This window comes from Limulus polyphemus, unplaced genomic scaffold (genome assembly GCF_000517525.1).
Source record: "Limulus polyphemus unplaced genomic scaffold, Limulus_polyphemus-2.1.2 Scaffold468, whole genome shotgun sequence".
Lineage (NCBI taxonomy): Eukaryota > Metazoa > Arthropoda > Merostomata > Xiphosura > Limulidae > Limulus > Limulus polyphemus.
In genome coordinates, this window is record NW_013666078.1 from 398,205 (window position 1) to 412,706 (window position 14,502).

The window sequence follows — 14,502 nt, forward strand, 5'->3', positions numbered from 1 at the left end:
CTACAAGAAAATCTGTCACCAAAGTACACCAACAGACAAATAGCTAGATAAATAAAAAATAATCTTACAGACATATAGATAGATACTTTTTGATACTCTTTATTAAAACAACCAAATCAGTTTTTACAAGTTTGACACCAAACAACCAGTCTATATTTTTTACTTGAAATACAAGCATATTCATCCATTACATCACTTACTTGACCAATTTATCACTCTTATCTGTAACATCTATAAATAATTATTACATACATACATATTTAAAATGGAATGTTTGTTTGTTTTGAATTTCGAGCAAAGCTACACGAGGGTTATCTGCGCTAGCCGTCCCTAATTTAGCAGTGTAAGACTAGATGGAAGGCAGCTAGCCATCACCACCCACCGCTAATTCTTGGGCTACTCTTTTACCAACGAATAGTGGGATTGACCGTCACATTATAACGCCCACACGGCTGAATGGGCGAGCATGTTTAGTGTGACGATTTCTTTTAACTATAATCAATAACTTCAAAAATAATAATTGTAAAGTGTTGGATACTTTTATTAAAACATTCAAGCTGTTGCTCTTGATAGTTTCAATCACATCATCAACTATTATTTATTTAATAGATAGACCGATAGGTAGATAAACAGGCTGATAGACAGATAGGCAGACGGAGAGATAGATAGATAGCTTTTTATTTTGTTTGAGCTTCAATGCCTTCCAGTAGAAAATGTTTACGTATTGCAATAGTCGTTAATAAATTGTTGATTGTCCAGTTTTGGGATGGTCTTCCTGTCGTTCTTCGAGATTTCCAACTCCAGAGGGTATAGTGCAGAAATACCAGCAAAGATATTATCCATCTGTCGATGGACATTTTTTTCTAATACAAGCCGCCATTTTTCCTGGAATTTTATTTCCCGCTTTAAATATGCAATGAGTCAGAAAAATATTTTCTTAAAACGAATAGGATGAAGAACGTCTCTTTCACTTTAGCTTCTTCGTGCCCGAGGGTCACAACGAAAACAAATCTGTTATAAAGGACTTGTTTTGGTTTGCTTTGCTGTTTGCTCGTGCTTAAACATATTTTTGTCGTTATTTTCAAAAACAAAGCTGATGCTCTCAAAAGCCGCTCTTTTGATGTCAATAACAACAGCAAAAAATATAGACTGAAGAACAGTCTGGATAACAAACAATGCCTTTTGGATGCGTTTTGTGATGTACGTCTTATAATAACGTCTTTTAACTTTTTAATGATCATAATTCTGGTCGTGTTATTACTGTTGTTGAAAGGCACAACTTGTTTAATATATAAGTTGAAGAATATAGATTCTATGTATCTGTCATTCAAATCTATTTTAACACAGTACATAAATATATTCGTTTTACGTGAAGGTACATTGAGTAATGGGTCGGGTGTGGCCAAATGGTTAGTATTCCCTGTCTGTGAACTTGACGATTTACAAAACCGCGCTCAACATTTTGCACTATAAGATCGTGGGTGAACTTTAAGAGTGACAGTGAATTCCAACAATTCGATCGAACAAGAGTTGACGGTGTGTATTGTTGACAAGCTGCCTTCTATCTGTTTAAAATTAGGATCGGCTATGGTAGGCGGCTCTTTTGTAGCCTTGCGTGAAATACGGAAACGAATAAAATTTGTTTTTAATTAATCACAAAGCTACACAATGGGCTATCTGTGTTCTTCCCACCATGGGCCACGAATAAAGTTAGTTTTTAATTAATCAAAAAGCTACACAATGGGCTATCTGTACTCTTCCCACCATGGGGCACGAATATAGTTTGTTTTTAATTAATCACAAAGCTACACAATGGGCTATCTGTGTTCTTCCCACCATGGGGCACGAATAAAGTTTGTTTTAATTAATCACAAAGCTACACAATGGGCTATCTGTGTTCTTCCCACCATGGGGCACGAATAAAGTTTGTTTTTAATTAATCACAAAGCTACACAATGGGCTATCTGTGTTCTTCCCACCATGGGGCACGAATAAAGTTTGTTTTTGATTAATCATAAAGCTACACAATGGGCTATCTGTGTTCTTCCCTCCATGGGGCACGAATAAAGAATAGACGAAAACTGTTTATATTTCTCAGAATGTCTGTTACGCATTAATAAATTACTCATTTTAAAATATATTTTGAAAACAAGATGAAAGAAAAATCAAGTTTATTTGCATATTTTCTCGTTTGCATCAAACATTTAATAATTGAGAACTCTAATCCAATCAACAGGAATGGATGAAAAGAAAATACCGTTGATATATGTCGACGTTCAAAGCCAGAACTTTATATCTTGCCGTCTTTCAACGTTCCGCAGCGTTTCGAAAAAGAACAAATGCTAATATTTCCATCTATCTTGTTTATGTTAAAATGTAGATCGGTATTTAATTCTTCAAGAAGCTCTTTCAAAAGTGGATAAAAAAAAAGACTTTTAAGTGAAACTTTATGAATCTCGTATAAAAATCAGTCTATCAAGACATCGTTTCAAAGTGAGCTTAGACACTGTATTCGATATCTATCTGGACTTTGTAAGAATACTTTGTTTGGTGTCGAAACTTAACTCAAGTTTCACCGCAGGGATTGAAACGTCATGTTTAGGGTTGAGACCTAACAAAAGTTTTTAGCTTAGTGGCCGAAACGTCGCACTAACACCAAACTAATTAAAGGCCGAAATCCATGGAATATTCCACAATACATTACTCAATGAAGATATGACATTATTTTTTAATAAAAAGTTGGCGTTACTTAGTAAAGAGTTGACATTTCTCAATGGAGATTTGACATTATTTAATATAGAGTTGACATTACTTAGTAAAGAGTTGACATTATTCAATAAAGAGTGGGCATTACTCAATAAAGAGTTGACATTAATTAGTAAAGACTTAGCATTACTTAATAAATAGTTAGCATTACTTAGTAAAGAACTGACATTACTTAGTAAAGAGTTGGCATTACTCAATGAAGAATTGACATTACTCAGTAAAGAGTTGGCAATACACAATAAAGAGTTGACATTAACTAGTAAAGAATTTACATTACTCAACAAAGAGTTGACATTACTTAGTAAAGAATTGGCATTACTCAAGAAGAATTGACATTACATAGTAAAGAGTTGGTATTATTCAATAAAGAGTTGACATTACTTAGTAAAGAGTTGGCATTACTCAATAAAGAGTTGACATTATTCAATGAAGATTTGACATTATTTAATCACGAGTTGACATTACTCAATGAAGAATTGACATTACTTAGTAAAGAATTGGCAATACTCAATAAAGAGTAGACATTACTTAGTAAATAATTGGCATTACTCAATAAAGAGTTGACATTACTTAGTAAAGAATTGACATTACTCAATAAACAGTTGACATTACTTAGCAAAGAATTGACATTACTCAATAAAGAGTTGGCATTACTTAGTAAAGAATTGACATTACTCAAAAAAGAGTTGACATTACTTAGAAAATAGTTGGTATTACTCAATGAAGAATTGACATTACTTAGTAAAGAATTGGCATTACTCAATAAAGAGTTCACATTACTTAGTAAAAAATTTACATTACTCAATTAAGAGTTGACATTACTTAGTAAAGAATTGACATTACTCAATAAAAGTTGACATTACTTAGCAAAGAATTGACATTACTCAATAAAGAGTTGTCATTACTTAGTAAAAATTTACATTACTCAGTAAAAATTTACATTACTCAATAAACAGTTGACATTACTTAGCAAAGAATTGACATTACTCAATAAATAGTTGACATTACTTAGTAAAGAATTGGCATTACTCAAGAAGAATTGACATTACATAGTAAAGAGTTGGTATTATTCAATAAAGAGTTGACATTACTTAGTAAAGAGTTGGCATTACTCAATAAAGAGTTGACATTATTCAATGAAGATTTGACATTATTTAATCACGAGTTGATATTACTTAGTAAAGAGTTGGCAATACTCAATAAAGAGTTGACATTGATTAGTAAATAATTTACATTACTCAATAAAGAGTTGACATTACTTAGTAAAAAAATTGGCATTACTCAATAAAGAGTAGACATTACTTAGTAAATAATTGGCATTACTCAATAAAGAGTTGGCATTACTTAGTAAAGAATTGACATTACTCAATAAAGAGTTGACATTACTTAGCAAAGAATTGACATTACTCAATAAAGAGTTGGCATTACTTAGTAAAAATTTACATTACTCAATAAAGAGTTGACATTACTTTGTAAAGAATTTACATTACTCAATAAACAGTTGACATTACTTAGGAAAGAATTGACATTACTCAATAAATAGTTGACATTACTTAGTAAATAGTTGGCATTACTCAATAAAGAGTTGATATTACTTGGTAAAGAGTTCACATTACTCAATAAAGATTTGGCATTACTCAATAAAATTTGGCATTAGTCAAGAAAGAGTTGACATTATTTTGTAAAGAATTGGCATTACTTTGTAAAGAATTGACATTACTCAATAAAGATTTGGCATTAGTCAATAAAGAGTTGACATTACTTAGTAAAGAATTGGCATTACTTAGTAAAGAATTGGCATTACTCTATAAAGAGTTGACATTACTTTGTAAAGAATTGGCATTACATAGTAAATAATTGGCATTACTCTATAAAGAGTTGACATTACTCAGTAAAGAATTGATATTACTCAATGAATATTTGACATTATTTAATAAAGAGTTGACATTACTCAATGAAGATTTGACATTATTTCATAAAGAGTTGACATAACTTAGTTAAGAGTTGACATTACTTAGTAAACAGTTGACATTACTAAGTAAAAAAATTGGTATTACTCTATAAAGAGTCGTCATTACTTAGTAAAGAATTGACATTACTCAATAAGGAGTTGGCAATTCTTAGTAAAGAGTTGACATTACTCAATAAATATTTGACATTATTTAATAAAGAGTTGACATTACTCAATGAAGATTTGACATTATTTAATAAAGAGTTGACATTATTTAGTAAAGAGTTGGCAATACTCAATAAAGATTTGGCATTACTCAATAAATATTTGGCATTACTCAATAAAGAGTTGACATTACTTAGTAAAGAATTGATATTACTCAATAAGGAGTTGACATTACTTAGTAAAGAGTTGGCATTACTTATTAAATAGTTGACATTAGTTAGTAAAGAGTTCACATTACTCAATAAAGAGTTGATATCACAGTAAAGAACTGGCATTACTCACTAAAGAGTTAGTAAAGAGTTGATATCACTTAGTAAAGAACTGGCATTACTCAGTATAGGGTTGACATAACTTCGTAAAGAGTTCTTACATAATCCCTGCGATGCTTTATTTTTCTTGAATGACTACACAGACTGAATTAAGATATTTTACAAGCTGGTATCTGTATACGTCCAAATAAACTTAAGATATGTACCAACTTACTCAGTTTTAAACACTAAAAGCATCCAACTGTCTCGTAGGTTACCTCTTGTGAAAGTGCAACTCATTTTGTTTAGAACTAAAATGTTTAGAATAACATTATTTGAATTACAAACCATTAAACAGTTTTCTTACACTATTATCCTTGTGTTATCGATTAATAACACCACTAAATTGTTTTATATTGTCGGAAGGTCCGCTTTTCATCTATCTTTTTAAATAGGATTACTAATGGATCTTTGTCTTTTATATTTTAAATGTTGTTTTTTGTATTTTTTATATGCACTTGTTTCTTTAGAAGAAGAATAAAAAATAAATACTAGGCAAGCTGAAATAGCTTTAAAATAAAACTTTTGAATGATTGCCTGTTCCGCGTGGCTGTCCTTAAACGCTTCCCTTGTGTTTTCTTATTTTTTTTTATGTTACATGACACCTATTAGAAAGATAGCAAGAGACATCTAGTGGATTTTGGAAACGGTAATTCAAAATTAGAAAATTCTACTGAATAGATTTCAATAATCTCCTTACACGATGTTTTTGATGTTGTTTGTTTAATAAACTTATTAATTATTTCGAAACCAAAGTATATTACCCATGCATATTATGTTTAGCTTTGACACATTTTGACTATATATAAATGTATATATCAAATCAAAATTGCTTTGTTTTGTTGTTTTCTTTGTGCAAAGCAACACAATTGGCTAGTTATGCTCTGTAAGCCGCGGGGAATCGAGTCCCGGATTTTAGTGTTGTAACTCTGTAAACCTACTACTGAACTTCCGGGGGACTTGGTCTGGCACTCACTGGGGGCCTAGGCATTGTATTAGAGATGACCTGAATAATGTTTTATAAGAATTATGAGAAAATGATGTATTTTCATTACTTATGTTCTATAAAAAATATGAGAAAATGTTGTATTTTCATTACTTATGTTCTATAAAAAATATATGAGAAAATGATGTATTTTCATTACTTATGTTCTATAAAAAATATGAAAAAATGATGTATTTTCATTACTCATATTACAGTATACCTAGAAACCAGAAACTTGAGTTATTTTAGAAGTTTTCAAAACCTGTTGCAAGCAAAATAAATGTACTACATTCAGAAAAACCTCTTTCTTTGTACTCTACAGGGTGGTTTACTTATTTTTAAGTTACATCTTCAGTTATAGTTCATAATTTTTGGCCCCCCAGTGACACAGCTAGAAACCGGGTTTCGATACCGTGGTGGGCAGAGCACAGATAGACCTTGTGCAGCTTTGTGCATAATTGAAAACAAACAAACATAATTCTTGTTTAGCTCAGACAAGAACACAGAAAGGAGCGAAGTGAAAAGCGAAACTTTGACTTTCTCTTCTCTCAGTGCAATAGTTCAAATCGCGCTAGATAAACTCCAGAGCGGAGGACTGGTATCGATTTTGGACGATATTCTAGCCAACCAGATTGCTTGGACACTTGAAACCTGCGCGCTTGGAGAAGTGTCTTCAGCGTCAGCTCAGTTACAGCATCAAGCTTCGTCTTGATGAGGAAGTTTTTCGTGACGTTTCGTTCAAGGTCTCAGGTTTCCATTCTTACCAGAAGGTAGGGAACCTTAAAATAATAAAAAAGTTCGGTGTAAGTTAATTTTGCTAGACATAATCAAAATTTTTGTCGTAGCCTTTTCGTGTTATTTAGAAGATAGTCGAGCTATAGTGATGACTAACAACGATGATATGACAGAATTCCTGCAGAAGAACTTGGGTCCGAAGCGTGCAGTTCTTCCTTTGGTAATCTCCATGACTGTACTTTATACAGTTATTCTACTTACCGGGGTGGTGGGTAACATCTGCACGTGCCTGGTCATCGCTAGAAATAAGTACATGCACACGGCTACTAACTACTACCTGTTCAGCTTGTCCATATCTGATGTCTTGCTTCTGATACTAGGCCTACCGCAAGAGATCTATCTTTTTTGGCAGAATTATCCTTATATTTTCGGAGAATCGTTCTGTATCATCCGAGGTCTGACGTCAGAGACCTCTACCAATGCGTCAATCTTGACCATCACGGCCTTCACCGTGGAGCGGTATCTGGCCATCTGCCATCCTCTCCTGGCCCACAGGATGTCCCAGCTCTCTCGTGCCATCAAAATAATCGTGATTATTTGGATGGTTGCCGCTCTGTGCTCCATTCCAGTCGTCTTCCAACTTGGAATAGTCTATCAACTAACGAATAACAAGACGGTCATTGTGGAATCGGCCACGTGCGGTATAAAACGGGAACTACCCCACATTTTTGAAGTTTCAACTTTCCTCTTCTTCTTCCTACCCATCACGGTTATAACTTTCCTCTACATCTTGATTGGTTTGAGGCTTCGTCGTTTCACCGTCGGTCAGGCAGAGTCGTCTTCTGAGCTAACTAGAAGTTGTGGTAATCATTATTCGTCTCGTCGAGCGGTGGTGAAAATGTTAGGTGAGAACTAAAGAATTTCTTTATTGTGAAATGTTATGTTTCAGGGGCTGAAAGTTTCAAGGGAGACTTTCGGAAACAAGTAGCTAAATGGTAAATACCTTAATGGGATAATTATTATCGTTAGTTAATTAGTCATTTTCTTCTTCTTCTTTTGTTTAACTAAATGCTTTCTGTTGGTAGCTCTTAAAATAAAAACTTTTTTCTTTGAAGTCAAGCTTTCCAGTGGCTCAACGGTAAGCCTGCAGGCTTAAGACGATAAAAATCGGTTTCCAATACCCTTGATTTGCAGAGTACAGATAATTCATTGGAATAAAAACCAAAACTATGAAATTAAAAAGCCTTATAGCAATGTTAGTATCCCCACAGTGCATTCTCGTCTAATCTCTTTACAAACGTGAGTCCAGAAGTTCCAACCATCCAAAACTCTGTAAATCTATCATATTTTGGTAACAATTTCACACGCGGTATTGCTGGGCATATTTTTTTTATTCTTCTTACAACAGAGAAGCTTTTTTGTATTATATCAGCAAATCACAAAATCTTTTTTTTGTGTATTATTTTAAAACTCGGCCTTAAATCTCAAACAAACCTTTGTAAACACCTTCATCATGTAGCCTTCCCAATACTTACTTCCATCATTATTACAAAACTTATAGAGTTGTTAGTTCCCTGATCATGTAGCCTTCCCAATACTTACTTCCATCATTATTACCAAACTTAAAGAGTTGTTAGTTCCCTGATCATGTAGCCTTCCCAATACTTACTTCCATCATTATTACCAAACTTAAAAAGTTGTTAGTTCCCTGATCATCTTGTACTTACTTCCATCATTATTACCAAACTTAAAGAGTTATTAGTTCCCTGATCATGTAGCCTTCCCAATACTTACTTCCATCATCATTATTACCAAACTTAAAAAGTTGTTAGTTCCCTGATCATGTTGTACTTACTTCCATCATCATTATTACCAAACTTAAAAAGTTGTTAGTTCCCTGATCATGTTGTACTTACTTCCATTTTTATTACCAAACTTAAAGAGTTCTTAGTTACCTGATCATATAGCCTTCGTTCACTTACTTCCATCATTACTGCCAAACTTAAAGAGTTGTTAGCTGTCTGATCATGAAGCCTTCGTTATACTTACTTCCATCATTATTACCAAGCTTAAAGAGTTGTTAGTTTCCTGATCATGTTATACTTACTTCCATCTTTATTACCAAACTTAAAGAGTTCTTAGTTACCTGATCATATAGCCTTCGTTCACTTACTTCCATCATTATTGCCAAACTTAAAGAGTTGTTAGCTGTCTGATCATAAAGCCTTCGTTATACTTACTTCCATCATTATTACCAAGCTTATAGAGTTCTTAGTTCCCTGATCATGAACCCATCGTTAACTTACTTCCATCACTATTACCAAACTTAAAGAGTTGTTAGCTGCCTGATCATGAAGCCTTCGTTATACTTACTTCCATCACTATTATCAAACCTAAAGTGTTGTTACTTGCCTGATCATGTAGCCTTTCCTATAGTTTTAGTATATTCATTATTAACAAACCTAAAGCATTGTTGGCACCCTCATGAATGTAGTCTTCCCTCGTAACCTGACATATTTCTTGTATTTCATAGAAGAATGAACTATCTAAGACTGTTTAAGTAAAAGAAAATAACACAGGTTTCATGTTAAATTTTGTTTATTGCAATAAAATAAAAATATTGAACTATGTAAAATTATATAACGTGAGTATAATAGAATTTTAATTTATTAGCTATTCCTCTCATAAGGTCCAAAAATTGTGGTTTTGAAAAACCCTCCTTGTTATCCTGATTCTTGATACTGCTTCCTCTGTGGTGGTGCTGGGTCTCCAGCAGTCATCTGATTCACGACGACTGTGTTTCGTGCCTGCTCCTTCTTCAGTACCTCAGGCAACCGCCATATATTTGGATGACAGGAACTAACTGTAGTTGTTTCAGGGAGATCTTCCACGACACGATCATACCTACTTCACATACTTATAAGGAACGATGGAGCACGTTGTCTGCCAATGTATGTATCCTCAAAGTAGTCAAGGATGGGGTCATTTTCGGGGGAGGGAGATATTCTGTTGTAGCGATAATTCGTTCTTCTATAAATTATAAGAAATATGTGTTATTTTTACAATTCTGGTCAGTTATATTAACATAAGAAGATATAGCTGCGAGGGGAATTTGTCCGGGAACAATTTTCCTACAGGAGCAGTTGTCCGGTAGGAAGTTGCCCTACAACCGTCTTCCCTATACGTCTATCTATGACGATCTCCAAATGTAAAGCATTCTTAGCCCTCTGATCATGTTGTCTTCTGTATAATTTCATCACTATTACCAAACCTTAAGCATTGTTAGTTTCTAGATCATGTAGTCTTTCCTACACCTTCCCTATATTCAGTATTAACAAACTTAAAGCGTTGTTATTTCACTGATCATGTAGTCTTCCCGATACTTCCATCACTATCACCAAACTTAAAGCGTTGTTCGCTCCTTGGTCACGTAGTATTCGCTATACTTCCATCACTATCACCAAACTTAAAGCGTTGTTAGCTCTCTGATCATGTATTTTTCCCGATACTTCCATTACTATCACCAAACTTAAAGTGTTGTTAGCTCTCTGATCATGTAGTCTATGCTATACTACCATCACTATTACCAAATTTAAAGCGTTGTTACTTCACTGATCATGTAGTCTTCCTTATACTTCCATCACTATCGTCAAACTTAAAGAGTTGTTACTTCACTGATCACGTAGTCTTTGCTATACTTCCATCACTATTACCAAATTTAAAGCGTTGTTACTTCACTGATCATGTAGTCTTCCTTATACTTCCATCACTATCGTCAAACTTAAAGAGTTGTTAGTTCACTGATCATGTAGTCTTCGCTATACTTCCATTACTATCACTAAACTTAAAGAGTTGTTAGTATCTTGAATATACATATTTTACAAGTCCGAGAATTTATTTTGGCTTGATTTTCGTGGTTTTTTGCTTGTGTTTTAGTGAGACTTTCTCAATATAAAGAACATCTCTTCCTCCAGCCCCTCAGTGGCACAGCGGCGTGTCTGCGGACTTCCAACGCTAGAAACCGGATTTCGATATCAGTGGTGGGCATAGCACAGATAGCCCATTCTGTAGCTTTGCGCTTAACTACAAACAAATCTCTTCGTCAAGAGAAGTTTAGAAAACTCATTTTATAAGTATTGTCGAGACTTTTCTTTTATTTCTGGAAATAAATGGTTTGTTAAAGCATATCTGTATCGTGTAGAACCTTAAAGTAACTTTACATTATTCGCTTGAAAGGTCGATAACCTCTTCAAGCAATAAAAACGTCATGCATATTATATTTTTTGTTTGTTTTATCCAGGCAAAAAATTAACATCAACATCGTATTTCTCGTTAGATGGCGCTATAAAGATATGCCAACGTGTAATTTATTATTATTATTATTATAGTCATCGGTAACATTTCTTCAATGCTCCTTTACTGTTTCTGGTTTTAAGGAAGAGTAGTTTTCGAAAAGAAAAAAAGTGCAAAAAAAATTTAAACATAAGTAAAAGTCTTTATCGTTTCCTTCAAATATAGATCAAAGTTTTCACTATCTCCTTGAAATATAGATGTCAGATGTAATTCCGCAGGATCCCCAAAAGTGTTTCTGTTTTGAGAGTAAATAAAACCAAAATTAAGAGTGACAGATATTCTTATTTCTTGCTTTTGAAGTTCACATGTCATGCTGTGTTGTAGCAAACGGAGTTCATGATCCTTCTCGTGATTCATGGCATGCGCACATTTTACTGACGCCACGACAGTACAAACTGCAACGTTAAGCGTCCTTTATGTGACGTAATTTTAGTGTCTACTGACTGACTGACAGACAACACACTACTGTATAGTGGTGCGAGTGGTTAAAACAGATGGCCCCTCTATTGGCTTGTAACTTTTCTGTTACTAAGGTTTTGCTTTTCAATGTCCCAGTGGTATTGATCATCGTATATCTCGAGAAACAGAATTAGAATCGCATGAAACTTTTTTTTTAATTCCTGGTAAATATTGTTTAAGTTCGATATATCGTTTGATCTCCTGAAGATATACGCGCACAAAGAACACACATATATAAATAATGTTTCCATAGAATAATTTATCTGCAGTAACCTTTATTATTAAAAGGCCACACGAAACTGAAAGTAGGATCTTATGCTCTTAGCAACCGCCTCGTCTTCAACACCCGAGGAGGGATTACGTAAGGTTGTGGAAGATACGCTGTAGTAATGGGGAGGGTGGGGGTGGGGAGGAAAGGAAAACAAAGAGGAGGCGGAACACGCAAGTTGCGTGCATATTTGACAAAATAATAGAAAAGTCGTACTATAAGCAATAAATATTGTAATTTAATACTTATCATAAAAGTAGGGGGAGGACAAAGTTTCTGCAGATAGCTTGAACTATATATATACATTAACTATGTAAGAAGATCGGAGATTTTGAGAATTGTTTGTCGGCCTTTGGAAGCTCCGCTATAATAAGTTTGATTATCGACTGATCTTTGACATTTTATACTGACAGCTAATTTCCCATGATACGAAATTAGTAAGTAGATAAAAACATATGAAAGCTTTGCACTGAACTGAATATAATAGGTAAGTAAGTAGGAAATGGGAGTTTAATATAAGAAAATAAATTCAAGCCAATGTGTCTGAAATATGATTGCAAGGACCAACAGACTGATGTACTGCCTATTTTGAACTGATTTAAAAATAGCTATCTCAGCAGATATTTTTGTGTTGAACAAACTCTGTGAACAAACTTCGTTTCCCTCTACTTTGTAAGAAATAGACATGTAAAAACGATGACGAGTATGAGAAAAAAATACATATATTAAATCTGCGTATTTCAGCTATCCATAAAACAATATCCTGAGCTAGAGATTTTTCGTTAGAAAAATTATGTTATATTGATAAATAATTCAGAGAACCAGATTTCCACGAGAATAATCTGTTTTCTGATGAAAGCTATCTAGTGAAGGATCTAGTTGTTTGCATGCCGAGCTGTAGATCAGAAGGTCCAAGGTTCGAACCGTTTTATACTGCTGACCACGTTCTGCACTTTCAGCTGTCGAAGTGTTATAATTATGAGAGTTAATCTCGTTATTTGGTTAACAGTAGCTGCGCAGCCGGCAAGTGCTGCGAATTGGTGACATTCTTTTTGATCACCAGTTCTAAATTACTAATGGATGCGTCTGACCCTTAATGGTCTCTGATCTGGCTGTTTTTAATCCGTGTGTCGCATAAAGTCCCGTTCATGTTGATGTTATCAAGCACCGAAAATTTTCAATCTCTTTTGACTTTAAACAATATATGACATCATATGGAACCTTTATTTCTATAACATTCGATACCTGTCTGTTCATAAAATCGTATCACACCGCTCGCTTAGCCAAGCATTGACGTCATAACTTTTAAACTTAGTTGTTATTGATTATAGAAAAGCAGCCAATCTACTGAAAAAGAGACTGAATTGCGTTAAGAAAAATCCACTTCGGTTTATGTTATATTCATTGAGTTGATAAAAAAAATTGTTGACGTCAACATTAGGTAGCAAATCTTCATGAATCTTTAAACTGTTGTCGCCATTTTCAAACTTCAAGAAATATACCTAATAATCAATAACACAAGTCTGCGAATTTAAACTTCACAAAAGTCGTTTTGGTTTTAATAACGCATATTCTTTTTATTCTATCACGTAAGGATTTTTTACAAATCGGGGGAAAAAAAACTCTTACTTAGATCAAATTATTATTTCGTTTACCACAATGAACATTTTTATTATTGTATTTGTTAACAAATATACAAATAAACTGAAGAAAAGGGAAGAACATCGATGTCAAACCAACATGCATCATTATTCATCCTGATTTTGTGTGTGTGTGAAATCTATATCTTTTAGTCTTCAAATTACATGTTATGGTCTTTCTTTTATGTATTGCACCTGGAGCATCTCATTTCAATGACCAGCAGTAATCACCATCATGCTGATGTTCCACCTTCCCTTAAACTTTCTTTTCATTTTCCTGATGTCTTGATGAAAACTTTCCCCTTGTTCTTCGCTGACGACACCGAGATTTTCAGAGAAATAGTCAATATGAGAGTGTTTGTATGTTTTGAATTTCGCGCAAAGCTACATGAGGGCTATCTGCGCTAACCGTCCCCAATTTAGCATTGTAAAACTAGAGTCATCACCACCCACTGCCAACTCTTGGGCTACTCTTTTATCAACAAATAGTGGAATTGACCGTCACATTATAACGCCCCCACGGCTGAAAGGCCGAGCCTGTTTGGTGGAACGGGGATTCGAACCCGCGGCCCGCAGATTGCGAGCCCAGCTCCTTAACCACATGGCCATACCGAGCCATATGAGAGTGTAAGAAATGAATTTACAAGCTCATATTACAGCCCAACTCTTTGAATTTATCGACCATGTTATTGACAATAGTTTCGTAATTTGGGCCCTTGTCAATAACATCTTTAATGGCAATCCACGCTGTTTTTTCAACTTTCCTCATTGTTCTTGGGTTCGATCCCCGTCCCACCAAACATGCTCGCCCT

General features: G+C 34.2%; 1 protein-coding gene across 1 annotated transcript in view; it reads left to right on the top strand.

Moving 5' to 3' along the window:
• Nucleotides 1-7,118: 7,118 nt before the first annotated feature.
• The window catches only part of LOC106458474 (pyrokinin-1 receptor-like), a 17,114-nt gene continuing 9,730 nt past the window's right edge, over nt 7,119-14,502 (top strand). The window contains exon 1 of the mRNA XM_013917995.1: nt 7,119-7,875. Within this exon, the coding sequence (XP_013773449.1) occupies nt 7,119-7,875 (757 nt within the window). The remainder of the gene's footprint in view (nt 7,876-14,502) is intronic.